This window comes from Hemitrygon akajei, unplaced genomic scaffold, assembly GCF_048418815.1.
Source record: "Hemitrygon akajei unplaced genomic scaffold, sHemAka1.3 Scf000043, whole genome shotgun sequence".
Lineage (NCBI taxonomy): Eukaryota > Metazoa > Chordata > Chondrichthyes > Myliobatiformes > Dasyatidae > Hemitrygon > Hemitrygon akajei.
The window spans coordinates 6,419,106-6,440,315 of NW_027331929.1; the positions used below are offsets into that span (position 1 = coordinate 6,419,106).

The 21,210-nt window shown below is 48.6% G+C and overlaps 1 protein-coding gene across 1 annotated transcript; it reads left to right on the forward strand.

Moving 5' to 3' along the window:
• The first annotated feature begins 970 nt into the window (after window positions 1–970).
• On the forward strand, window positions 971–10,651 carry LOC140720494 (C-type lectin domain family 9 member A-like). The gene is made up of 4 exons (XM_073035341.1): window positions 971–1,052; window positions 3,022–3,164; window positions 3,653–3,717; window positions 10,112–10,651. The coding sequence occupies exons 1-4, from the start codon at window positions 983–985 to the stop codon at window positions 10,302–10,304; spliced, it is 471 nt and encodes a 156-aa protein (XP_072891442.1). The 5' UTR covers window positions 971–982; the 3' UTR covers window positions 10,305–10,651.
• The last annotated feature ends 10,559 nt before the right edge of the window (window positions 10,652–21,210 follow it).

Below are 21,210 nucleotides of genomic sequence, written 5' to 3' on the forward strand. Positions count from 1 at the left end.
GTAAAACAGACACACACCTAACCGTGATAAAAACACGGACCCTACCGTAAGAAAATCAAGACTTGTCCTGACACCGACACGCCGTTCACCATAACATCAGCAATCCTGTCGCTTCAGCACGTTCACGACCTTCAACGAGACACATTTACACTGCTAACCGCGAAAAGGACACACACATGGCAATCACACTGACGGCAACGTACCCCTCACTAACATCGACATGCCCCAGACCGTGTTATTGATAAACTCCTCAAGGCGATCTGAAACACACTCTTCAGAATGACACCGTCACGCTCTTCACCGTGACACTGAGTTGCCGTATACCGGGACAACTTCACGCTCCTCAGCGTGAGCCGCTCTGCACCGCATCGTGACAAAGACTCACGCGTCACTGTAACACCCTTTAGCAAGACAGTATCACCCTCAAAATAACACCGATGCACCTCTCACCGAGGAAATTTCCCGCACCTCACCCTGACATGGGAAAACCCGTGAACGTGATACCGACTCCTAAATTCACACTGACTCCAACATAGTACTCTCCGTGACACCGTCTAACAGCTCAGCGTGACACTCTCATACACACCGTGGCCACGACATGTCTCTCACCGTGACAGAGACAAAACCAGACAAGAACGGACACATATACTCTACCACCGTGAAACCACTGGACATTGATATACCCTTCAGCGTGACACAGAAACGCCTCTCACTGTGACCCCAGCACATCCTTCACTGTGACACCCTTCACCGTGACACTGACACAACACTCTCTGTGACCCGTTCGGTAGCGTGACGCTGACTCACGTGTAAACATCCTTTACCATGTCTCTCAGTATCACAGATTCGTCAGTCAAAGATCACCACCGATCGAAACTACCATGAGTTAAACTCATCCCTTCAGTCCAAGCTTTCTGCGCTCAACTCTAATCTGTCCGATCTTAAAAGAATGCACAGCGATCTCCGTCACCAGCTCACTGAGATGGAAACGAAGTACAGATCTGTCAACGAAACCAAGGCTCAAATCTGTGAATTGTTGACCAGCAGAAGAGGTGAGGCATCATCCCCGTCTTTCACCCGCTCCACATCACAGAGCAGGCATGGAGAGAGGAAGCGTCACTCTGTGCTTGACATCGGGAGTGGGTGAAGAGATGGTATGGAGGGTGATTCACTCTGTGTTTGACCCGGTGAGTGTGTGATGGGGCTGCGTGAAGACAGTTTCATTCTATCACTGAATCCAGGAGAGTCTGACGAGACGTTGTGGAGGTGGATTCACTCTGTGTCTAACAGCGGGATCGTGTGTTGGGACATTGCTTAGAGCGGTTCACCCCATGTCTGACCCCTGAAGTGTGTTATGGCACCATGGAGACTGACTTCAGTTTGAATCCATGAGTGTGTGACGGGACAGTACTGCGGGGGCCTCACTCTCTGTCTGATTCCGACAGTGTGTGCTTCTGTCTATGTCCGAATCCCAGAGAGAGGAATGGGAGGGAACAGACGGAGCATCACTCTGTGTCTGAATCCGGGAGTGTGCGATGAGAAGGTATTGAGGGAGCAACACTCTGTGCCTGATTCCCGGTGTGCGTCATGGGATGCTAGAGAGAGAGAGCATCTGTGTATGACTCCGGGACTGTGTGAGAGGACAGTGCAGAGGGACGTTCATTCTATGTGACACCGGATTGTGTGAATGGATGTTGTGGAGCGAGTCTGAACCCGTCAGTGTGCCATGGGAGAGCGTGGTCGGAACCTCACTTTGTGTGAGAGCACAGCTGAGCGTGATCGGACGGTTGAGAGAGAGCTTCACTCTGTGACTCGCCAGGAGGTGTGTGATGTAAGGAGAGCGTAAGGAGGGAGATTTAGACTATGTTAGGCTCGGGAACGTGTGATGAGAAGGTGTGGAGGGAGATTAACTCTGTGTCTGACCCCGGGAGTGTGCGATAGGACGGTGTGGAGGGAGATTCACTCTGTGTCTGACCCCGGGAATGTGTGATGGGACGGTGTGGAGGGAGATTCACTCTGTGTCTGACCCCGGGAGTGTGTGATGGGACGGTGTGGAGGGAGATTCACTCTGTGTCTGACCCCGTGAGTGTGTGACGGGATGGTGTGGAGTGACACAGTGTGTTTGCGATGGGGTGTTATGCAGGGAGCATCACTCTGTGTCTAATCCCAGGAATGAGCATTAGGAGAGTGAGGAGGCAACTTCACTTTGTCTTTAAACCGGAAGTGTCTGATGGGACAGTGCAATACGGAGCTCACACAGGGTGAAACCCCTGGGAGTGTGATGGGACTGTATGGAGCGAGTGTCACTCTGCGTATGACCTCTGTCGACTGTAACAGGATGATGTGGAAGGAGCTTCACTCTATGACTGACACAGTGTGCGCGTGATGGAATGCTATGGAAGGAGCATCACTTATATCTGACGCCTGGAGTTTGTGACGTGACGGTGTTGAGGGAGTTTCAGTCTCTGTGTCAGATCCCGGGAGTGTGTGGACGGAAGGTATGGAGGGAAATTCACTCCGTGTCTGACATGGGGAGTGTGTGATAGGACGATGTGGAGGCTGCCTCACTCTATGTCTGACCCCGGGAGTGTGTGATGGGACGGTGTGGAGGGAGCTTCACTCTGTGTTGGACTCCGGGTGTGTGTGATGTGAGGGTTTGGAGGGAGATTCACTCGGTGTCTGTCCCCGGGAGTGTTTGATGGGAGGGTGTGGAGGTAGATACACTCTGTGTCTGACCCCGGGAGTGTGAGATTGGACGGTGTGGAGGGAGCTTCAGTCTGTGTCTGACCCCGGGATTATTTGATTGGACTGCGTCTGTCTCCTGGCGGATTCACTGCTACTTGTTCGGAAATTCCAGAGCCAATTTGTCAAGGGACCGGTGGGGAGGGTGTTTCATTCTATACTTGACCAGGTGTGTGTGATGGGTCTGTGAGGATGGGTCGTCTTTCGGAGTCTGACTCACAATGGATGTAATGGACGGTACGCAGTGAGATTCACTGTTTCTTTTTTCCCAATTTCCAGAGCAAGCGTTTTCCCAGAACTGGATCAGAAATGAAGGCCCGTGTTATTTTATATCCAAGGTTTACACTTCCTATGATGAAGCGAAGCAGTATTGTTCGAAATCTGATTCTAAACTTCTTGAAATAAATTCAGCAGAAGAAGAGGTACGTGTCAGATCGACGGAAGATATATCCACACTAGAGGGAAGCTCCCTCCATACCGTTTGATGTCATACTTCCGTGGTCAGACGCAGAGTGAAGCTCCCACCTTCTCGTACCAGCACATACTCATGCTGTCAGAAACGGATCGAATCTCCTTCACACCGTTCCATCACACTTGTCCGGTGTCAGACACATAGTGAGATTCATTCGACACCGTCCCATCACACACTCGCGGGGTCTGACACAGAGTGAAGCTCCGTCCTCATCGTCCCATCACACAACCCCGGGGTCAGACACAGAGTGAATCTCCCTCCTCATCGTCCCATCACACACTCCTGCTGTGAGGCTCATTCCACACCGTCACATCATACACTTCCGTGCCATTCTCTTTCAACACCATCCCTTCACCCTCTCCTGGGTGCAGACATAAAGGGACGCACCGTAAATATATTTTGAATTCAATCATTAATGATAGCAATTTAATTTCACAGAATTTTGTTACTAAAACTGTCCGCGACCAAGGCAATTCATACTGGATTGGAAAATGCAAAGACGGGTGAGATTTGGGATCTTGCAAGTTTCTGAGAAGAAAGTGGGTCGTCTGTTTGATACACGATGCGAGAACCGAGTGGGCAGTAGATTTAATTTGAGGACTTGCACAGGCTGTGGGAAGGTTGTGTGCAGTGGGATTAGTTTGTGGTCAGACACGGGTTGCTAAAGGGAGTCGACAGTGGTATGCGTTTGCGGACAAACAAGGGCTGTGGGTTGAGAGTGGGCATTCGGGGCGTTTTGGAGACAGAGAAAGTTCTGCGGTGAGAGAAAGAGCAATTGGATTTGAGGATCGACAAGGGCTGTTGGTACTGAGTGTGCAGTAAAATTAATATAACCATATCACTACATAACAATTACAGCATGGAAACAGGCCATCTCGGCACTTCTGGTACGTGACGAACGCTTACTCTCACCTAGTCCCATCTAACTGCACTCCATAACCCTCCATTCCTTTCCTATCCATATGCCTATCCATTTGTTTAAATGACAAAATGGAACCTGCCACTACCACTTCTACTGGAAGCTCGTTTCACACAGCTACCACTCTCTGAGTAAAGAAGATCCCCCTCGAGTCTCCCCTGTACTTTTGTCCCCTTAACTCTCAACTCATGTCCTCTTGTTTGAATTACCCCTCCTCTCAATGAGAAAGCCTAACTGTGTCTACTCTATCTAACTCCCTCAAAATTTTAAATACCTCTATCAAGATCCCAATCAACCTTCTCCGCTTAAAGGAATAAAAATCTAACTTGTTCAACCTTTCTGTGTAACTCAGGTGCTGAAACCCAGGTAACATTCTAGTAAATCTACTCTGTACTCTCTCTATTTTGTTGACATCCTTCCGATAATTCGATGACCAGAACTGCACAGAATACTCCAAATTTGGTCACACCAATGTCTTGTACAATTTTACCATAACATCCCAACTCCAAAACTCAATGCTCTGATTTATAAAGGCCAGGATACAAAAAGCTCTCTTCACCACCCTGTTCACATGAGATTCCACTATCAGGGAACTATGCACCAATATTCCTCTGTTACTCTGTTATACAGAATTCCACAATGCCCTGCCATTTACCATGTATTTCTTATTTTGATGAGTCCTACCAAAATGTTGCAACTCACCGTTATCAGCATTAAACTCTATCGGCCATCTTCCAGCACACTCTTCAGGCTGGGCTAAATATCTCTGCAAGCTTTGAAAGCCTACTTCATTATCAACAACGACATCTATCTTAGCATTATCTACATTCTTACTAATCCAGTTTACCACCCCATCAACCAGATCATTAATGTGTATGACAAACAACATTGGACCCAGTACAGATCCCTGAGGCATATCTCTAGTCAGCGGGCTCCAACCTGACAAACAGTTATCTACCACTACTCTGCAGCATCTCCCATCCAGCCACTGTTGAATCCATTTTACTACTTCAATATTAATAACCTTTCGTGCGGAACGTTGTCAAAAGCCTTACTGAAGTCCATATAGACAACATCCACTGCTTTACCCTCATCAACCTTCCTCGTAACCTCTTCAAAAAATTCGATAATATTTGTCAAACATGACCTTCCACGCACAAATTCATATTAACTCCTTCTAATCAGACCCTGCCTATCCAGATAATTATATATTCCATCTCTGAGAGTAATTTCCATTAATTTACACACCACTGACGTCAGACTTGCAGGCCGATAACTGTTAGGTTTTCTCTTAGATTCTTTCATAAACAATGCAACCAGATGAGCAATTCGCCAATCCTCGGGCACCATCTCCGTTTCTAATGACATTTGAAATATTTCTGTCAGAGCCCCTGCTATTTCTACAGTAACTTCCGTCAAGGTCCTAGGGGAGACTCTGTCAAGACCTGAAGACTTATCCACTTTTATATTCTTTAAAAACTCCAGTACTTCTTCTTCTTCAATCATCATATTTCCCTTAACTACCCTGCTTGTTTGTCTCACCTTACACAATTCAATATCCTTCTCCTCAGTGAATACCGATGTAAAGTAATTGTTCAAAATCTTCCCCATCTCGTTTGATTCCACACATGGCTATTCCCTCTGATTCTCTAAGAGACCTATTTTATATTTCACTATCATTTTCTTATTAATATAACTGCAAAAATCCTTTGGATTTATTTTCACCCTATTTGCCAAAGCAACCTCATATCTTGTTTCAGCTTTTCTAATTTCTTTCTTAAGATTCTTTTTACTTTCTTTACATTCCTTGAGCACCTCATTTACTCTATGCTGCCTGTATTTATTGTAGATCTCTCTCTTTTTCCGAACCATCAATATCCCTTCAAAATGATGGCTGTCTCAAACTTTTAAACTTTCCTTTCAACCTAACAGGAACATAATCATTCTGTACCCACAGAATTTCAACGTTAAATGATCTATACTTCTTTATTACATCCTTCCCATAAAACAAATTGTTCCAATCCACTCCTTCTAAATCCATTCGCATCTCCTCAAAGTTAGCCTTTCTCCAATCAAAAATTTCTACCCTGTGTCCAGTCCTTTCCTTCTCCATAATTATATTGAAACTAATGATATTGTGATAACTGGACCTGAAGAGCTCCCCAAATCTTACCTCCGTCACCTGACCTATGTCATGCCCTAACAGGAGATCCAGAACTGCCCTATCTCTAGTTGGTACCTCTATGTATTGCTGCAAAAAACTATACTGCATAGACTCTACAAACTCCAAACCATCCAGCAATTTTACAGAATTGGCTTCCCAGTCCATGTGTGGAAAATTAAAATCTCCCACAATCACAACCTTGTGATTACTACAAATATCTGCTATCTCCTTACAAATTTGCTCATCCAATTCTCGCTCCACATTAGGTGGTCTAGAATTGTTACAACACCTTTCACATTCCTCAATTCCCCCCAAATAGCATCACTAGACGAGCCCTCTAATCTATCCTGCATTAACACCGCTGCAATATTTTCTCTGACAAACAAGGAAATCAACGAATACTCATTTGCCAATCACACCCATCCTGCAACCATAATTCACTAATTGCTACAGCATCATATTTCCAGGTATCAATCCATGCTCTAAGCTCATCCACATTTCTTACAATGCTCCTAACATTAATATAGATGCATTTAAGAAACTCTCCACCTTTCCTCTATGTATTTCCCAAACGGTACAAACAAATTTATTATCTTTTTCTTCCTTCTCTCCCACATCTTCTGTCTGAGCGTACCCCTTCTCTATCACCTGCCTATCTTCACTCGCACACTGTCGACAAGCTTTCTCTATTTGTGAAATAACTCTCTCCTAGTTTCTTCAAATTGATTCACACCCCAACCATTCTAGTTTAAAGACGCCCCAGTAGCCTTAGCAAATCTTCCCGCCTGGTGGTATGTCCCCTTAGAATTCAAATGTAACCCGTACTTTTTGTACGGGTCACACCTGCCATAATGATGATCCCAGAAATTTGAATCACTGCCCCCTGCTCCAATTCCTCAGCCACGCAGTTATCCTCCATCTCATTCCATTCCTACTGTCACTGTCGCGTGGCACAGTCGGTAATCCCGAGATTACTAACATTGCGGTCCTTCTTCTGAACTTCCTTGCTAACTCCCTATGGGAACTGACATGGGCTGTGGGAAGAGAATGCGAAGTGGGAGTCTTTTGGTGGTTAACACAGATCTTTATGGGAAGGCTAGGCATTGGGATTATTTTGGGGACTCGCACTTGGTCTTGGGGTGAGAGTGGGAATCGCAAGAATTTTGGGGACCAGCACGGGGCCGTGGGGAGAGAGTGGAACTATGGAGCTCTTTTGGGAATTGACCCTGGTTGTGGTAGAGAGTGAGGAGTGGGAGCACTTTGGGGCCTGGCACATGTCTGTGGGGAGAAAATGAGGGAGGGGTGTACTTTGGGGACAGACACAGATCTGTGGGGAGAGAATGGTTCAGTGGGAGTACTCTGGGGACTGAGACACGTCCGCGAGGAGAGCATGGGAAGCGGGAGATGTTTTGGTGACTGACACAGGCCTCAAAGAAGAGGGTTGTGGGATTATTTCGACGACCGGCACGGGGCTCTGGGGAGAGAGTCAGGCAGTGGGTGTAGTTTGGACTGACACTGATCTGTGGGGTGGGAGTGGTGAGTGTGAGTACTTAGGCAGAAAACACAGGCCTGTGGTGAGACAGTAAAGAAGTGGGAGCATTTTGAGGACTGTCATGGGGCCTTGTAAGACACTGGCGCTGTGGGAATATTTTGGGGACTGACATGGACCTGTGAGGAGAAGGTTGTGTACTGTTATTATTCTGGACACTGACACCGATCTGTGGGTAGAGAGATGGGCTGGGATTACGTTGGTGACTGACGCAGGGCTGCAGGGAGAGAGTGGGTGCCACAGGTCCATGGTGTCCACAGGTCACAAAAGAGGTCCCAATGATCCACAAACTTGAATCACTCCTCCCTGCTCCAATCCTTCAGCCATGCATTTATCCTCCACCTCATTCCATTCCTACTCTCACTGTCGTATGCCACAGGCATTGATACCGAGATTCCTACCTTTGCGGTCTTTCTTCTCAATTCCCTTCCCAAACTCCCGACATTAACCATTCAGGACCACTTCCCTTTTCCTACATGTGTCATTGGTACCGATATGTATCACGACCTCCGGTTCCTCACCCTCCCAGTTCAGGATATCCTGGACGCGATCGGATACATCCCGGACCCTGGCACCAGGGAGGCAAAGTAACATCCGGATCTCTTGACTGCGTCCACAGAATTGCCTATCTGACCCCTAACTATCGAGTCCCCGATTACTACTGCCTTCCTCTTCCTTTCCCTACCCTTCTGAGCTACAGGGCAGGACTCTGTGCCGGTGGCACGGCCACTGTCTTTTACCCCAGGTAGGTTGCCCCCCCCAACAGTTTTCAAGCAGGAGTATTTATTGTCAAGGGATACAGTCACTGGGGTACTCTCTAGTAGCTAACTCTTGCACTTCACTCTCCTAACCGTGACCCACTTGTCTGCCTCCCGTGGCCCTGGTGTGACCACCTGCCTGTAACTCCTCTCTGTTATCTCCTCACTCTCCCTGACCAGACGAAGGTCATCGAGCTGCATCTCCAGTTCCCTAACACGGTCCCTTAGGAGCTGCAGCTCTGCGTACCTGGTGCAGCTGTACACGTCCGGGAGGCTGACAGACTCCAGGACCTTGCACATCCGACACCGAGAGCAGCAACCTGCCCTCACACTCATAATTTCCCCTTTTTAAAATTAAAAACTAAACCTACCTTGCCACGCCCTTTTCCGCCTAAGCCCGTTGAGCCAAAGCCCTTAAAGCCTTCACTCTGCTCCCGGCTCACACCGCTGCCCGCAAAACGACGCTGTCCGCTGAGGCTGTGTTCCTTTTAAATCTTCCCCGCTTCACTGCCCAACGTCACACGCCTGCGCAGTCCCGCCTCTCTTACCTCCGATGAGAAGAAGAAAAAATCAAAATGGCTCCCGCCGCACTCCCGTTCGGATCCTCAGACATCCTTCTCCAAATGTGGGAACTGACATGGGCTGTGGGGAGAGAGTGCGAGAGTGAGTCTTTTGGTGATTGACACAAATCTTTAGGGAGAAGGCGAGGCATTGATATTATTTTGGGGACCCGCACGGGGCCTTGGGGTGAGAGTGGATCTATAGAGCTCTGTTGGGAACTGACCCAGGTTGTGGGAGGGAGTGAGGCAGTGGGGGCACTTTGGGGCCTGGCACATGTCTGTGGGGAGAGAATGACGGAGGGGTGTACTTTGGGGACAGTCACTGATCTGTGGGGAGAGAATGGTTCAGTGGGAGTACTCTGGGGACAGAGACACGTCCGTGGGGAGAGCATGGGAAGCGGGAGATGTTTTGGTGATTGACACAGGTCACGAAGAAGAGGGTTGAGCAGTGGGATTATTTCCGGGACCGGCACGGGGCTATGGGGAGAGAGACAGGCAGTGAGTGTAGTTTGGACTGACACTGATATGTGGGGTGGGAGTGGTGACAGTGAGTACTTAGGCAACAAACACAGACCTGTCGGGAGACAGTAGAGGAGTGGGACATTTTGAGGACTGACATGGGGCCTTCGAAGACACTAGCGCTGTGGGAATATTTTGGGGACTGACACGGGCCTGTGAGGCGAAGGTTGGGTATTGCTATTATTCTGATCTCTGATACCGATCTGTGCGTAGAGAGTGGGGCAATGTATTACTTTAATGACTGACACAGGGCTGCAGGGAGAGAGTGGGTCAGTGGGAGTATTCTGGAGACTGACACAGGGCTGTGCTGCGAAAGTGGGGTTGTGGGGCATGTTGGGGTGCCAAGGGTCGATGGCGAGGGACAGTATCAGTGCTTTTGGGGACTGACAGCTGGAGGTGCGTTGAAATTGTTTACCCCTCCTTGACAGGGAAGTGGCTTCGAATGTCATGTTCCGGATGTACGGTGGATTCCCCGAGTGTGGTGTATGTAGATGGTACACTGAGCGTAAACCTTGCGATCAGGTTCGTTATCTCTTCATCTGTGAGAGGTCTGCACCGTTGTGCCCGGTTATTTCTGAAAAGATCCAGGATCTCTGTCAACAACCAGTGAGACCGACTTGAATATAACGATAAAACCCTCTTTCTCCTCCATTTCTCTTAACCACTTACACTACCCCTTCCGCCGCGCTGCCCCTCACCCTTTCCCTATTCTCCTCTTTCCTTCAAATGCAATCTTGCTCAACATCTCGAACTCTCTTTACCGTCGTCGATCTAAAGTCTCTCTCCCATCCCTCTCTACTCCTGCCTCCTGTGTTTCATCCCCATTTTCCTCACCCCGCTTTCTTGCCTCCCCTTCCCCCCATTCCCCCTTCTATTCCCGGACTCTCCCTCGATTCTCTACTCCGTCTCTACCACTCTCCCCATCCCACTGTATCCCTTTAATCTAACCCAACTCGTTCCCCGCTTCTGTCTTTAGCTACTCTCACCTGAATCATGTGCGTTAATGTTCTCGATACCCCAGTCCTGGGGAAATAGAGTGCACGCATTCGCCTGATATGTGTCCCTCGTGGTTTTCTACACCTCTGTAATGTCACGGTAAAAAGTCTCAGCATTTCCAGCCTCGCTCCATAACTCAGTCCCTCCTGTCCCGGCAGCATCCTCGCAAATCTCCCTCTGTAATCTTTCCAGTTCGTTGAGATTTCTCTCAGAGAAAGGCAAGCAGAACTGAACTCCATACTCCAGGTGCGGCCTGACCGACGTCATCTGCAACTGCAACGTGACCTCCGACTGCCGTACTCAGTGTCCTGACTGATGAAGGCCAGCGTGTCAAATGTCCTGTCCACCTGTATCGCATCTTTTCTACTGGATTCACGGTCTCTTTTATTATCTGTGACTTAGACCACCGGAGATTTTTTTTTCTTTTGAAGAATCAGTAGGGCGCAAATATGTAAATTTAATGTCAAATGCAAAAAGCTAATAAATGACGCAAAAATGTGGAGGTGGTGCTGATGCGTTCAGGAATATACTGGTGGAGGGGAAGAAGGTGTTCCTGGTTCATTGAGTTTTCAGACTCCAGTTCGTCGTCAACCCTCCTTCCCAGCCGACCATCCTCGTCACCGTCATCCACGACTTCCCCTGCAGCCTTCCCCGTTTCCGCCAGCGCCATCTTCTTCCACACACCCTGTCTCCATCACCCCTCCGTCCACTACACTCCGTACCGTCTCCTTTATCTCCTACTGCCCCAACTCCTCTCCCCGTCTCCCTAACCCGCTCCATCCCCTGCAGATCCTCCACGATTCCATTAACCCTCTCCCTCCTCCACACGTCTCCCTCTGTCTCTGTTTAGATGGAATAATGGGGAGAAAGGGGGAGAGGTGACGTCTGGTGTTACAATACACAGCTCCCTTCCACCGGTTATCGATTTCTCGTTTCTGGGCCGCTGCACTGTTCTTTGTGAGCAGTTGGTTTGGTTCGCCAAAACATCATCCCACTGAAGGCTATCTCCGCACCGCGTCATTGCTCTCACCACCCCTCCTCCATTTCGCTCCTGTTCCCTGCACACCCTCTGAACACAAACACACGCACTTTCTCCGAGCCGGAGTCACAATTCAAGACTGCACGAACGGCCGAGTTCTGGGAATTGGTGAGAGGGAAGGAGCTTCTGAACATAGGAGTTTCTGAAGGGAGCCGGGGGAGTAAGCTTCAGATTGTGTCTGAACCCGTGTGTGTGGAAGTTTATCTCTTTGAAACTTCAAGGAGGAGTCTTGGGGAGAGATAACGGCCGTTGGTGTTTGTTCAGTTTAATTATTCTTTCTTTCTTTATAATCCCACCATCAGAGCAGAAGCAATCTCTGGCAGGAGAGTTGAATGCTCGCCTTGTGGGTTGTGGGAAGGCAGGGAGACCTCAAGAGTTCCTGACAACTTCGTCTGTAAAAAGTTCATCCAGCTGAACGTTCTAACACACTGCGTTACAGGGTTGGAACTGGAACTGGATGAACTCGGGATCATTCGGGAAGCTGAGGGGGTGATAGGGAGGACATATAGAGAGGTATTTACACTCAAGGTGTAGGGTTCAGGAAACCGCGTGACGGACAGGAAGGTGAAAGGGGTTAAACAGTCAGCGAGAGTGCAGAGACCCCTAGTGGCCAACCCGCTCAAAAAGAGGTACGCCACATTGGATATTTCTGAATGGGAGGAGGGACCAAGCAGGGGAACTCTGGCAGTGAGAATGGTTCTGTGCCTCGGTAGAGAGTGGGTCATAAAGGTTGTCTTTGTTAGGGGACTGGGAAAAAGGTACTGCGAACGAGAGCGAGATTCCTCGATGGTGTGCGGTGGTTATCATCACCATTATATAGGTAGGGAAAGGGAGCCGGTTCTCCAAACTTATGTATGTGCAGGTGTGGACGAAATTAGAAAAAACATTCATTCTTGGTATTGTCTGTGAGCCTCACACTGTGAAAGGACCACTGGGATAGTTTTATTAATCAGTTCAGAAAGCTTATTTAATCAGTGGATAGAGAGTCCCAATGGGAGAGTGCAAGACTTGATCTCATCCTATCGAATAGGACACGCCAGGGGTCAGAGGTTTGTGTGGGGGACCACTTTGCATCTAGTGATGGTAATTCCATTAGATACAAAGTATTTATGGAAAAGAATAGGTGTAACCTAGAGTTAAGTTTCTTTTTGAAGTTTCTAACAATACGAGACGCAAATAGACTTGATAGCTTGTATCTTTTACCCCCAGGGTGGAAATGTCTAATACCAGAGGACCTGCATTAAGATGAGAGGGGGTAGGTTCAAAGGAGATGAGTTCGGCATGTTTTAGTTGTCACAGATATTGGCGGGTGATTGGAAAGTGCTCGCAACGCTGGTGGTGGAGGGAGATCTATAGAGGCGTTTAAGTGACTCTTCAACAGGCATATGGGTGTGCAGGGAATGGAGGGTGGTGGATGTTGTGTCGGCAGCAGAAATTCAGTTTAATTGGTATATCACAACTCATGGACAGAAGGTTCTGCTCTGTTGTGTGATTTACGTTCTTTTCTCTGTAGAAAGAGCAGAGTGATTTGAGCTCATCTGGTGGGAAGAGCAGAGGGTAGGGTACAAAAAGGAATTTCACCGATGGCATAGGCCATGAAAAAGACACACACCGACACCATCTTCAAAGGGACACTGAAAAACCCCTTACAGTGTTTCTGTGTCACCGACACAACCCTCGTCGTGATACTAACACGCCCCTCATCGTAACACCCACACACTGACAGACCCTGCACTGCAACTACGAATCTTCCTCGCTGTGTGCATTACACACACACCCTTCACAAAACCCCTTCCCGAATATATCAAACACCATCTCCATTACTGCTTCTCGTCCCTCACACATTCCCTCCACTACACCACTACCGTCTCCGTCACCCGTACCTCCCTTACAAGCTGCCCCGTCTCCGTGACACAGTCCCTACCCTGCACACATTCTCCGTCTGGGTCATCCCTAACATTCACTACGCCCCTCCCCGTCCGCGTGACCCATCCCATCACTTAAACCCGAACCCGTCTTCGTCAACCTCTCCTTCTCCTGCACTACTCCCTGTCTCTGTCACACACTCCTTACACAACACAGATTCACTTTCAGTCAGCAGTTTTTCCCTTACAGGCTACCACGTCTCCGTGTCCTATTCCCTCCCCTGCACACGTCCCGTCTCTCTGATCCACTGCTTTTCCTACAGCTCTGTTACCTCCACAGTCCCCTAAAGCTATCCCCATCTCCGTTTCCGTCCCATTCGCCTCTTTTACTGTGTTCACAGGCAAGTGTGGGGATTATAAGGGAGAGATGGCGTCTGTTGATACACCTCCCGCCTTCCGCCGGATATCTCTCAGCAGCTCCTGAGCGCCTCCACAACTATGCATGCACAAGCTGGTCGTGTGATTCCAGCACTAGTTGAATCAGTGACTGCAATCTCACCACACATTCCCTGTCCCCCGCTCCTCCCTTTCTTTCCTCTTCCCTCAGCATACAATCCAGTCACACAAACACCATCTCCGAGAGTCACACACAATTCGAGTCTGCTGGAACGCCGAAGAGCTCGGTATTTGTGAGAGAGGAAAACGGAGGAGGGAGAGGGCTCCGTACTTTTGTTGACTCCGGTAGGGTGTGCTGCGATGGTGCTGGAGGTTCTTCACATGTCTGACCCCGGGAGTGTGACGCGATAATATTTAGGCTTTTGACAGGCTGCGTTCTGACAAAGATGTACGTGGCAATTTGGAGCTCAAGTGCTGCATAACCTCATTGGAAAAGGTTATGTGCTGCGAATATGAGAAGTTCTGAAGGAGAGAGGGACTTTGGTGTACAAGGCTTGGGTCCACACACTGTGAATGGGACCGAAGGCGCCAGTGCTCTCAATGGGACACTGAAAAACGCTTCAGGTGACACTGCCACATGCCCCACCGTGACGGCGAAACGTCTTTCATCGTGACACCAGTGCAAAGACATGCTCCGCCTCGTAGCACTGACACACTCCTCCCCGTCTCCATTATGCCCTTCCCTCTATAAACACTTCCGATCTCCCTGACTCACGCCCTTGCCTGCACAACTGCCATTCTCCATCATCCCTTAACTCCATCCACTAAGTCCCCCCTACCCCCCGCTGGTTCAGTGATCAACTCTATACCCTAGAGAACTCCACATCGTAGAGTTTACACCTGACCCCTTCCACAGGTTATTAAACTCTCGGTTCTGAGTTTCTCCACAGATCTGAATGCACAGGCCGATCGTGTGGATCGACACCACTCGCTCCAGAGTCTGCAATCTGAGCACTCTGTCTGTGGGCTTCACACTCCGGCCTCCCCGCCTCTTTCCTCAGCAAACCATCGGGTCACACACATACACAGTTCCCGAGAGGCACACACAATTCGGGACGAATGAAAGCCGAAGTGCTGGGTATTGATGAGAGGGGTGAGTGGGGGACGGAGGGAGTTTCACCTGTTTTTGACTCCGTTAGAGTATGAGGCGATGGTTCGGCGTTTAGTCAGACTCCAGACAGCGGCAGGGAACGAGAAAATGGGAACTCCCGCATTCTGCGGAGCGCATGGAAAACTGTACTTTACCGAAGTGATGGGGTTTGAGCAGCGAACAATCACGGAACGGGATACATCTGCAAGTGGAAACAAACACAAGGCAGCGGCAAGCGGAGCGGCCATTGTTGGAGAGGACAGTATCGGACTGGTCATTTGAGCCTTTATCATTTCGATGCATCAGCGAGGAGAGGCGAGCGAAAACTGGCATCAAAATGAGGAAATATATATATATTTATATTTGCCGTTTATTCATAGTTTCCTTCTCGATTATACTTAAGTTGGTGTGTGGGCAACCGTAGGTCATTGTTCATACAGGTACCAATGACATCGGTATGAATAGGGATGTGGTTCTAGAAAGTGAGGTCAGGAATTTACCTGTAAATTTGATGTCCCGGACCACTACCCATTCCACTGAGGCCAGACTAGCGCTAGGGTTTTCTTTGTTAGGGGGAACAGAGAAAAGGTACTGCGGACGAGAACAAGGTCACTCAATGGTATGCGACCGTTAAAGGTACCTGCAGGAAGAAGGAGACGGTTCTGTATGTGCTGGCGTAGTCAAAAAAGTAGAAAGAATATACAGTTTAACAGGTGGATGAAGCGTTAGGGTCGGAAACAGGGCTTCAGATATGTGGATCATTGGGCTCTCTTCCAAGGAAGGTTCGACCTCTACAGGCGAGAGTATTTCATTTCATTTCAATTCAATTCAATTTCAGTTTATGACGTCAAAAAGTGGAATAAATTAAAGGAGGAGGGGTAACATTACAGGGCAGAGAAAATGTCACCGCAGTGCTCTGTCAGGATAGGGCATGAGAAATCGTCAACATCAGGCCCTTATGGGTGGAAATGAGGGATAAGAAATTAATGACCATTTTCTTGGGGGTAATTTCTATATAATTACGAGAGACACAGGTAGACCAGACTGCCGGTATTTTTTTTTACTGGAGCGGAGTAGGCTGAGAGGAGAATAGATAGAGGTCTACATCATTTAGAGAGACAGAGATAGACGAGAGAACCTTTCTTACCTGGGATGGAAATGTCGAATACCGCAGAGTTTAAGGTGAGAGGGCATATGCTTATAGGAACTGTGATGGGCAACGTCTTGCTTACACAGAGAGCGTGTGTGACTGGAATGTGCTGCCAGGATTTGTGGGTGAGACAGATCGATAGAGGTGTTTAAGTGCTTCTTTGACAGGCGCGTGGATGTACAGGGAATGGAGGGAGATCGACTTTGCGTAGACAGAAAAGATTTAGTTATTTGGTTTAGCACATGATTGCGGGCAGAAGGGTCTCCTTTGTTCTGTTGTCTCATTTCACTGCTCTGCGGGAGGGGAAGAGAGATAGATCTGAACTCAGAGGGCGGGAAGAGAAGGTGTGGGGTGGATCAGGGAATATGACGATGGATTGATAAAGACAAGGAACGAATTTTCACAGACGACATGGGCAGTGAACGACGCACAGGGAGAGGCTGATCAGACTCAAGCAGATTGTTTATCTGCGTTTTATCAGATACCTCAGTATCACGAGTATCTGCTGGAGGATTCATGAAGAGTTCAACACCGGTCACACGACTAAACAACAGAGGAAAAATACAGTCACAATAACAGCGACACATTCCCAACAATACCCCGAACCACCCTTCACCGTGATACCAACACACCACACACTGTGGTACTGACAGGCCCCTTAGCATTACAACGACCCAATATTCAGCGTGATACCAACACTCCCCTCATTTAAGAAAAGGACAGTAAAACGCTTTATAATTATATAAAACGGAAACGGAGACCGGAGGTGTTTATGGAGGGAAGGGGATAATGGAGACGGGGAGGAGTGTGTCAGTTCTACGAGAAAGGGCGTGCCGGTAAATTGGTGTCACGGTGAAAGACGTGTCACCGTCACGGTGGGGCGTGTGGCAGTGTCACCGTAAGCGTTGTGCAGAGTTCCATTGAGGGCGCTGGCGCCCTGTTCCATTCAGAGTGTGTGTTACCAAGCCTTGTACACTAAAGTCCCTCTGTCCTTCAAAACCACACTATTCACAACACAATCCGTTCCCTTTTCCAATGAGGTTAAACAGCGCTTGGGCTCCAAATTACCAAGTACATCTTTGCCAAATCACAACTTGTCCAAAGCCTAAGTATTATCTCATCACACTCCCGGCGTCAGACATGTGAAGTACCTCCCTCAGCGTCGCAGTACACTCTATTGGACTCACAGTGCGAAGCTCCCTCCCTCCCCCGGTCTCCCCACTCCACCAATAGCCAGCACATCGGCCTTGCGGTACTCTCGAATTGTGTGTGAATCTCGGAGTTAGTGAGTGTGTGTGTGTGTGTGTGTGTGTGTGTGTGTGTGTGTGTGTGTGTGTGTGTGTGTGTGTGTGTGTGTGTGTGTGTGTGTGTGTGTGTACATAATGCGTGAATGTATTTTCTTCATAATCTACATATGCTTGCTGTCTTTCTATTTTATACATATTGTGTGTGCTTTGTGCCACGTGGAGCTGTTGGTATTGCAATTAACAGCCAGGTCCTGGCTGTATTCATTGGCACATCTGAAGTTCTCATTCCAACCCTAATGTTAAACTGAAAGTTCTTTTTATTTTTGGCCACACCTGCACATACATAAGTTTGCAGAAACGGCTCCCTCTTCGTCCCTATGTACTGGTGTCTATAACATAGGCAACTTAGAAACATAGAAAAATCTGCAGCACAATTCATGCCCTTAGGCCTGGAAATCTGTTCTGAACAATGTCCCTAACTTAGAACGACCCAGGGTTTACCCATAGGCCTCTATTTTTCCAAGCTCCATGCAGCCAGCCTGGAGTCTCTCAAAAGACCCTATCGTATCCGCCTCCGCCACCGCCGCCGGCATCCCATTCCACGCACTCACCACTCTACGTAAAAAAAACTTATCCTGGCGACTCCTCTGTACATACTTCCAAGCACCATAAATAAATGCGCTTTTGTGCCATCCAGTTCTGCTCTGACAAAATGGGTCTGACTGTCCACGCGATAAGTACCTCTCGTTATCTTGTACACATCTATCTGTTCACCGCTCATCATTCCTAGCGACATCCTTGTACTTTGGGGACCACATACCATTGAGAAATCTCGTTCTCGTCCACAGTATCACTTTTCTGTTCCTCTAACAAGGAACACTGTATCGATACAGCTCGCCACATCTCACCCCATTCCTTTCTGAGCCATAGAACCATAGTCAGTGCCAGAGACCTGACCGTGAGACTTTCCTCTGCTTGGTCATTTGCACCTCTCTCCTCCCATCCAGAAGTATCCAACGTGGTCTACCTGTTATTGATCGGTTTGGCCACAAGGGGTCTCTGCATTGGTTCTGGCTGTTCATCCCCTTTCACCTTCCTGTCTGACACCCAGATTCCTGTATCATACACCTTGGCTGTAAGTACATACATCTCTATATGTCCTCCCTATCACCCGCTCAGCTTCCCGAATGATCCCGAGTTCATCCAGTTCTCGTTCCAACTCTGTAACGCAGAGTGACAGAAGGTGCAGCTGGATTACCTTCTTACAGGTGAAGAGGTCAGCGACTACAGAGGTCTCCATGCCCTCCCACATCCCGCAAGGAAAGAAGTCAACTCTTCTGTCAGGCATGCTTATTGCTCTTTCTAACTGTAATTATAAACGAAACAATTAATAAAATGAAAAACACATTTGCCAACAGTTTTGTGCCTTCTCTCACCGGGGACTCTCCTCCTTACAGCATCAAATTGATAAGCCCTCCATCTTTCACTTCAAATACTGTTTACTCTAACAATGGCTGCTGCGATTGCCCACCTCTTTACTCCGAGGTACGCCTCCTCTGCTCCGGTTCATCACACGGATACAGATTCAAACAATGAACGAAATTCACCCCACACCGTCCCATCACCCAGACAAGGGGACAGGCACAGATTGAAGCTCCCTCCCCCGGTTCCGTCATACACTCCGGGTTCAGAAGCTGCTTTCCTCTCACCACGCCCAGCACTCCGTCGTTCCAGTAGTCCTTCATTGTGTGTCTGTCTCGGAGAATATGCGTGTGTTTGTGTTCAGATGTTGAGCAGGGAAGAGCAGAGAAGTGGGGGAAGTTGAGAGGAGAGTGGTCACTGGAAGAAAGTGGTGTGGAACCGCATGACAGGCTTCTCCACACAGAGCAGTGAAAAGGATCAGAACCGAGAGATCGACATCCGGAGGAGGGGGTTGGGTTTTGTAACACAAGATGTCACTTCTCCCCCTTCCTCCCCAGAATTCCAGACGAACCGAGGGGTGTTGAGGAGCAAGAGGGTTGATGGAACCGTGGAGAGTGTAGGGGACGGAGCGGGTCAGGGGGACGGGGCGAGGAGATTGAAAGGAGGAGATAACGGAGACGACAAGGAGTGTAGGGGATAGAATGTTGATGGAGACGGAATTGGTCAAAGAAGATGGCGGTGATAAAAATGAATGTAGAGAAGATCGTTATCGGGTTTAGGGTGTGAGGGTGTGGTAGTGTAACACCAGACGTCTCCTCTCCGTCATACTCCCACAATTGCCTGTAAACCCAGAGAGGGAGGAGAGCGGAGGGACGACGTATTTGTTAGGGGATTGAGGAGGTAACGGAGCCAGGAAGGTGGGAGATACGGGAGGAAGGACGTGTGCGAGGTGGGGGGAGAGGGCCAATGTGTCACGGAGACGTGGTAGCCTGTAACGGAGGGAAGGATGACTGAAAGTGAATTTGTTTTGGGTAAGGAGTGTGTGACAGAGACAGGGAGTAGTGCAGGAGAAGGAGAGGTTGACGAAGACGGGATCGGGTTTAAGCGATGGGGTGGGTCAGGCGGACGGGGAGGGGTGTAGTGAATGTTGTGGATGACCCAGACGGAGAATGTGTGCAGGGCAGGGGCTGAGTCCCGGAGACGGGGTAGCTTCTAAGGGAGAAACGGATAACGGTGACGGGAGTGGTGTAGTGGAGGGAATGTGTGACGGGGACGATGAGTAGTGAAGGAGAGGGAGTGTTTTACGGATACGGGGAGGGGTATTGTGGAGGGAGGGTGTTATGAACACAGCGAGGATGTTTCCCTGTTGCAGTGCAGGGTCTGTCAGTGAGTGGGTGTGACCATGAGGGGCATGTTGGTATCACGAAGAGGGTTGTGTCGGTGACACAGAAACACTGTAAGGGGTTTTCCAGTGTTCCTTTGAAGATTGTGTCGCTGTGTGTCTTTTCCACGGCCTTTGCCTTCAGCGAATTGGGCGTTCCCTCTGATTGCCGATAATTCGTCAAGTTCCTTGTTCTACCCAACCCCCTGCTCCTCCCACCCGATGAGCTGAAATCACTCTGCTCTTTCTGCACAGCAGAGAACGTAAATCACACGACAGAGCAAACCCTTCGGCCCGAGAGTTGTGATATACCACTTAAACTGATTTCCTTCTGCCGACATAACATCCGACTCCCACAATTCTCTGCCCACCCGCGTGCCTGATAAAGAGGCACTTAAACTCCTCTATGGATTTCCCTCCACAGCCAGCGCTGCCAGCACTTTCCAAACACCCCCCAATCTCTGTGAAAACAAAAACTTGCCAAACTCATCTCCCTTGAACATACCCTCTCTCACCTTAATGCAGGTCCTCTGTTATTAGAGATTTCCATCCTGGGGGAAAAAGATACAAGCTATCTGGTCTACTGGCGTCTCGTATTGTTATAAACCTCAAAACGAAACTTAACTCGACGTTACACCTTTCCTTTTACATAATTACCTTGTATCTAATGGCACTCTCATCACTAGATGCAAAGTGATCACCGACACAAACTTCTGTCCCCTGGCGTGTCCTATTCGATAGGATGAGATCAAGTATTGCACTCTCTAATTGGGACTTTCTATCTACTGATTAAGGAACGTTTCCTAACTGATTAAGAAAACTATCCCAGTGGTCCTTCCACAGTATGAGTCTCACAGTCAATATCAAGAATGTTAAAATCA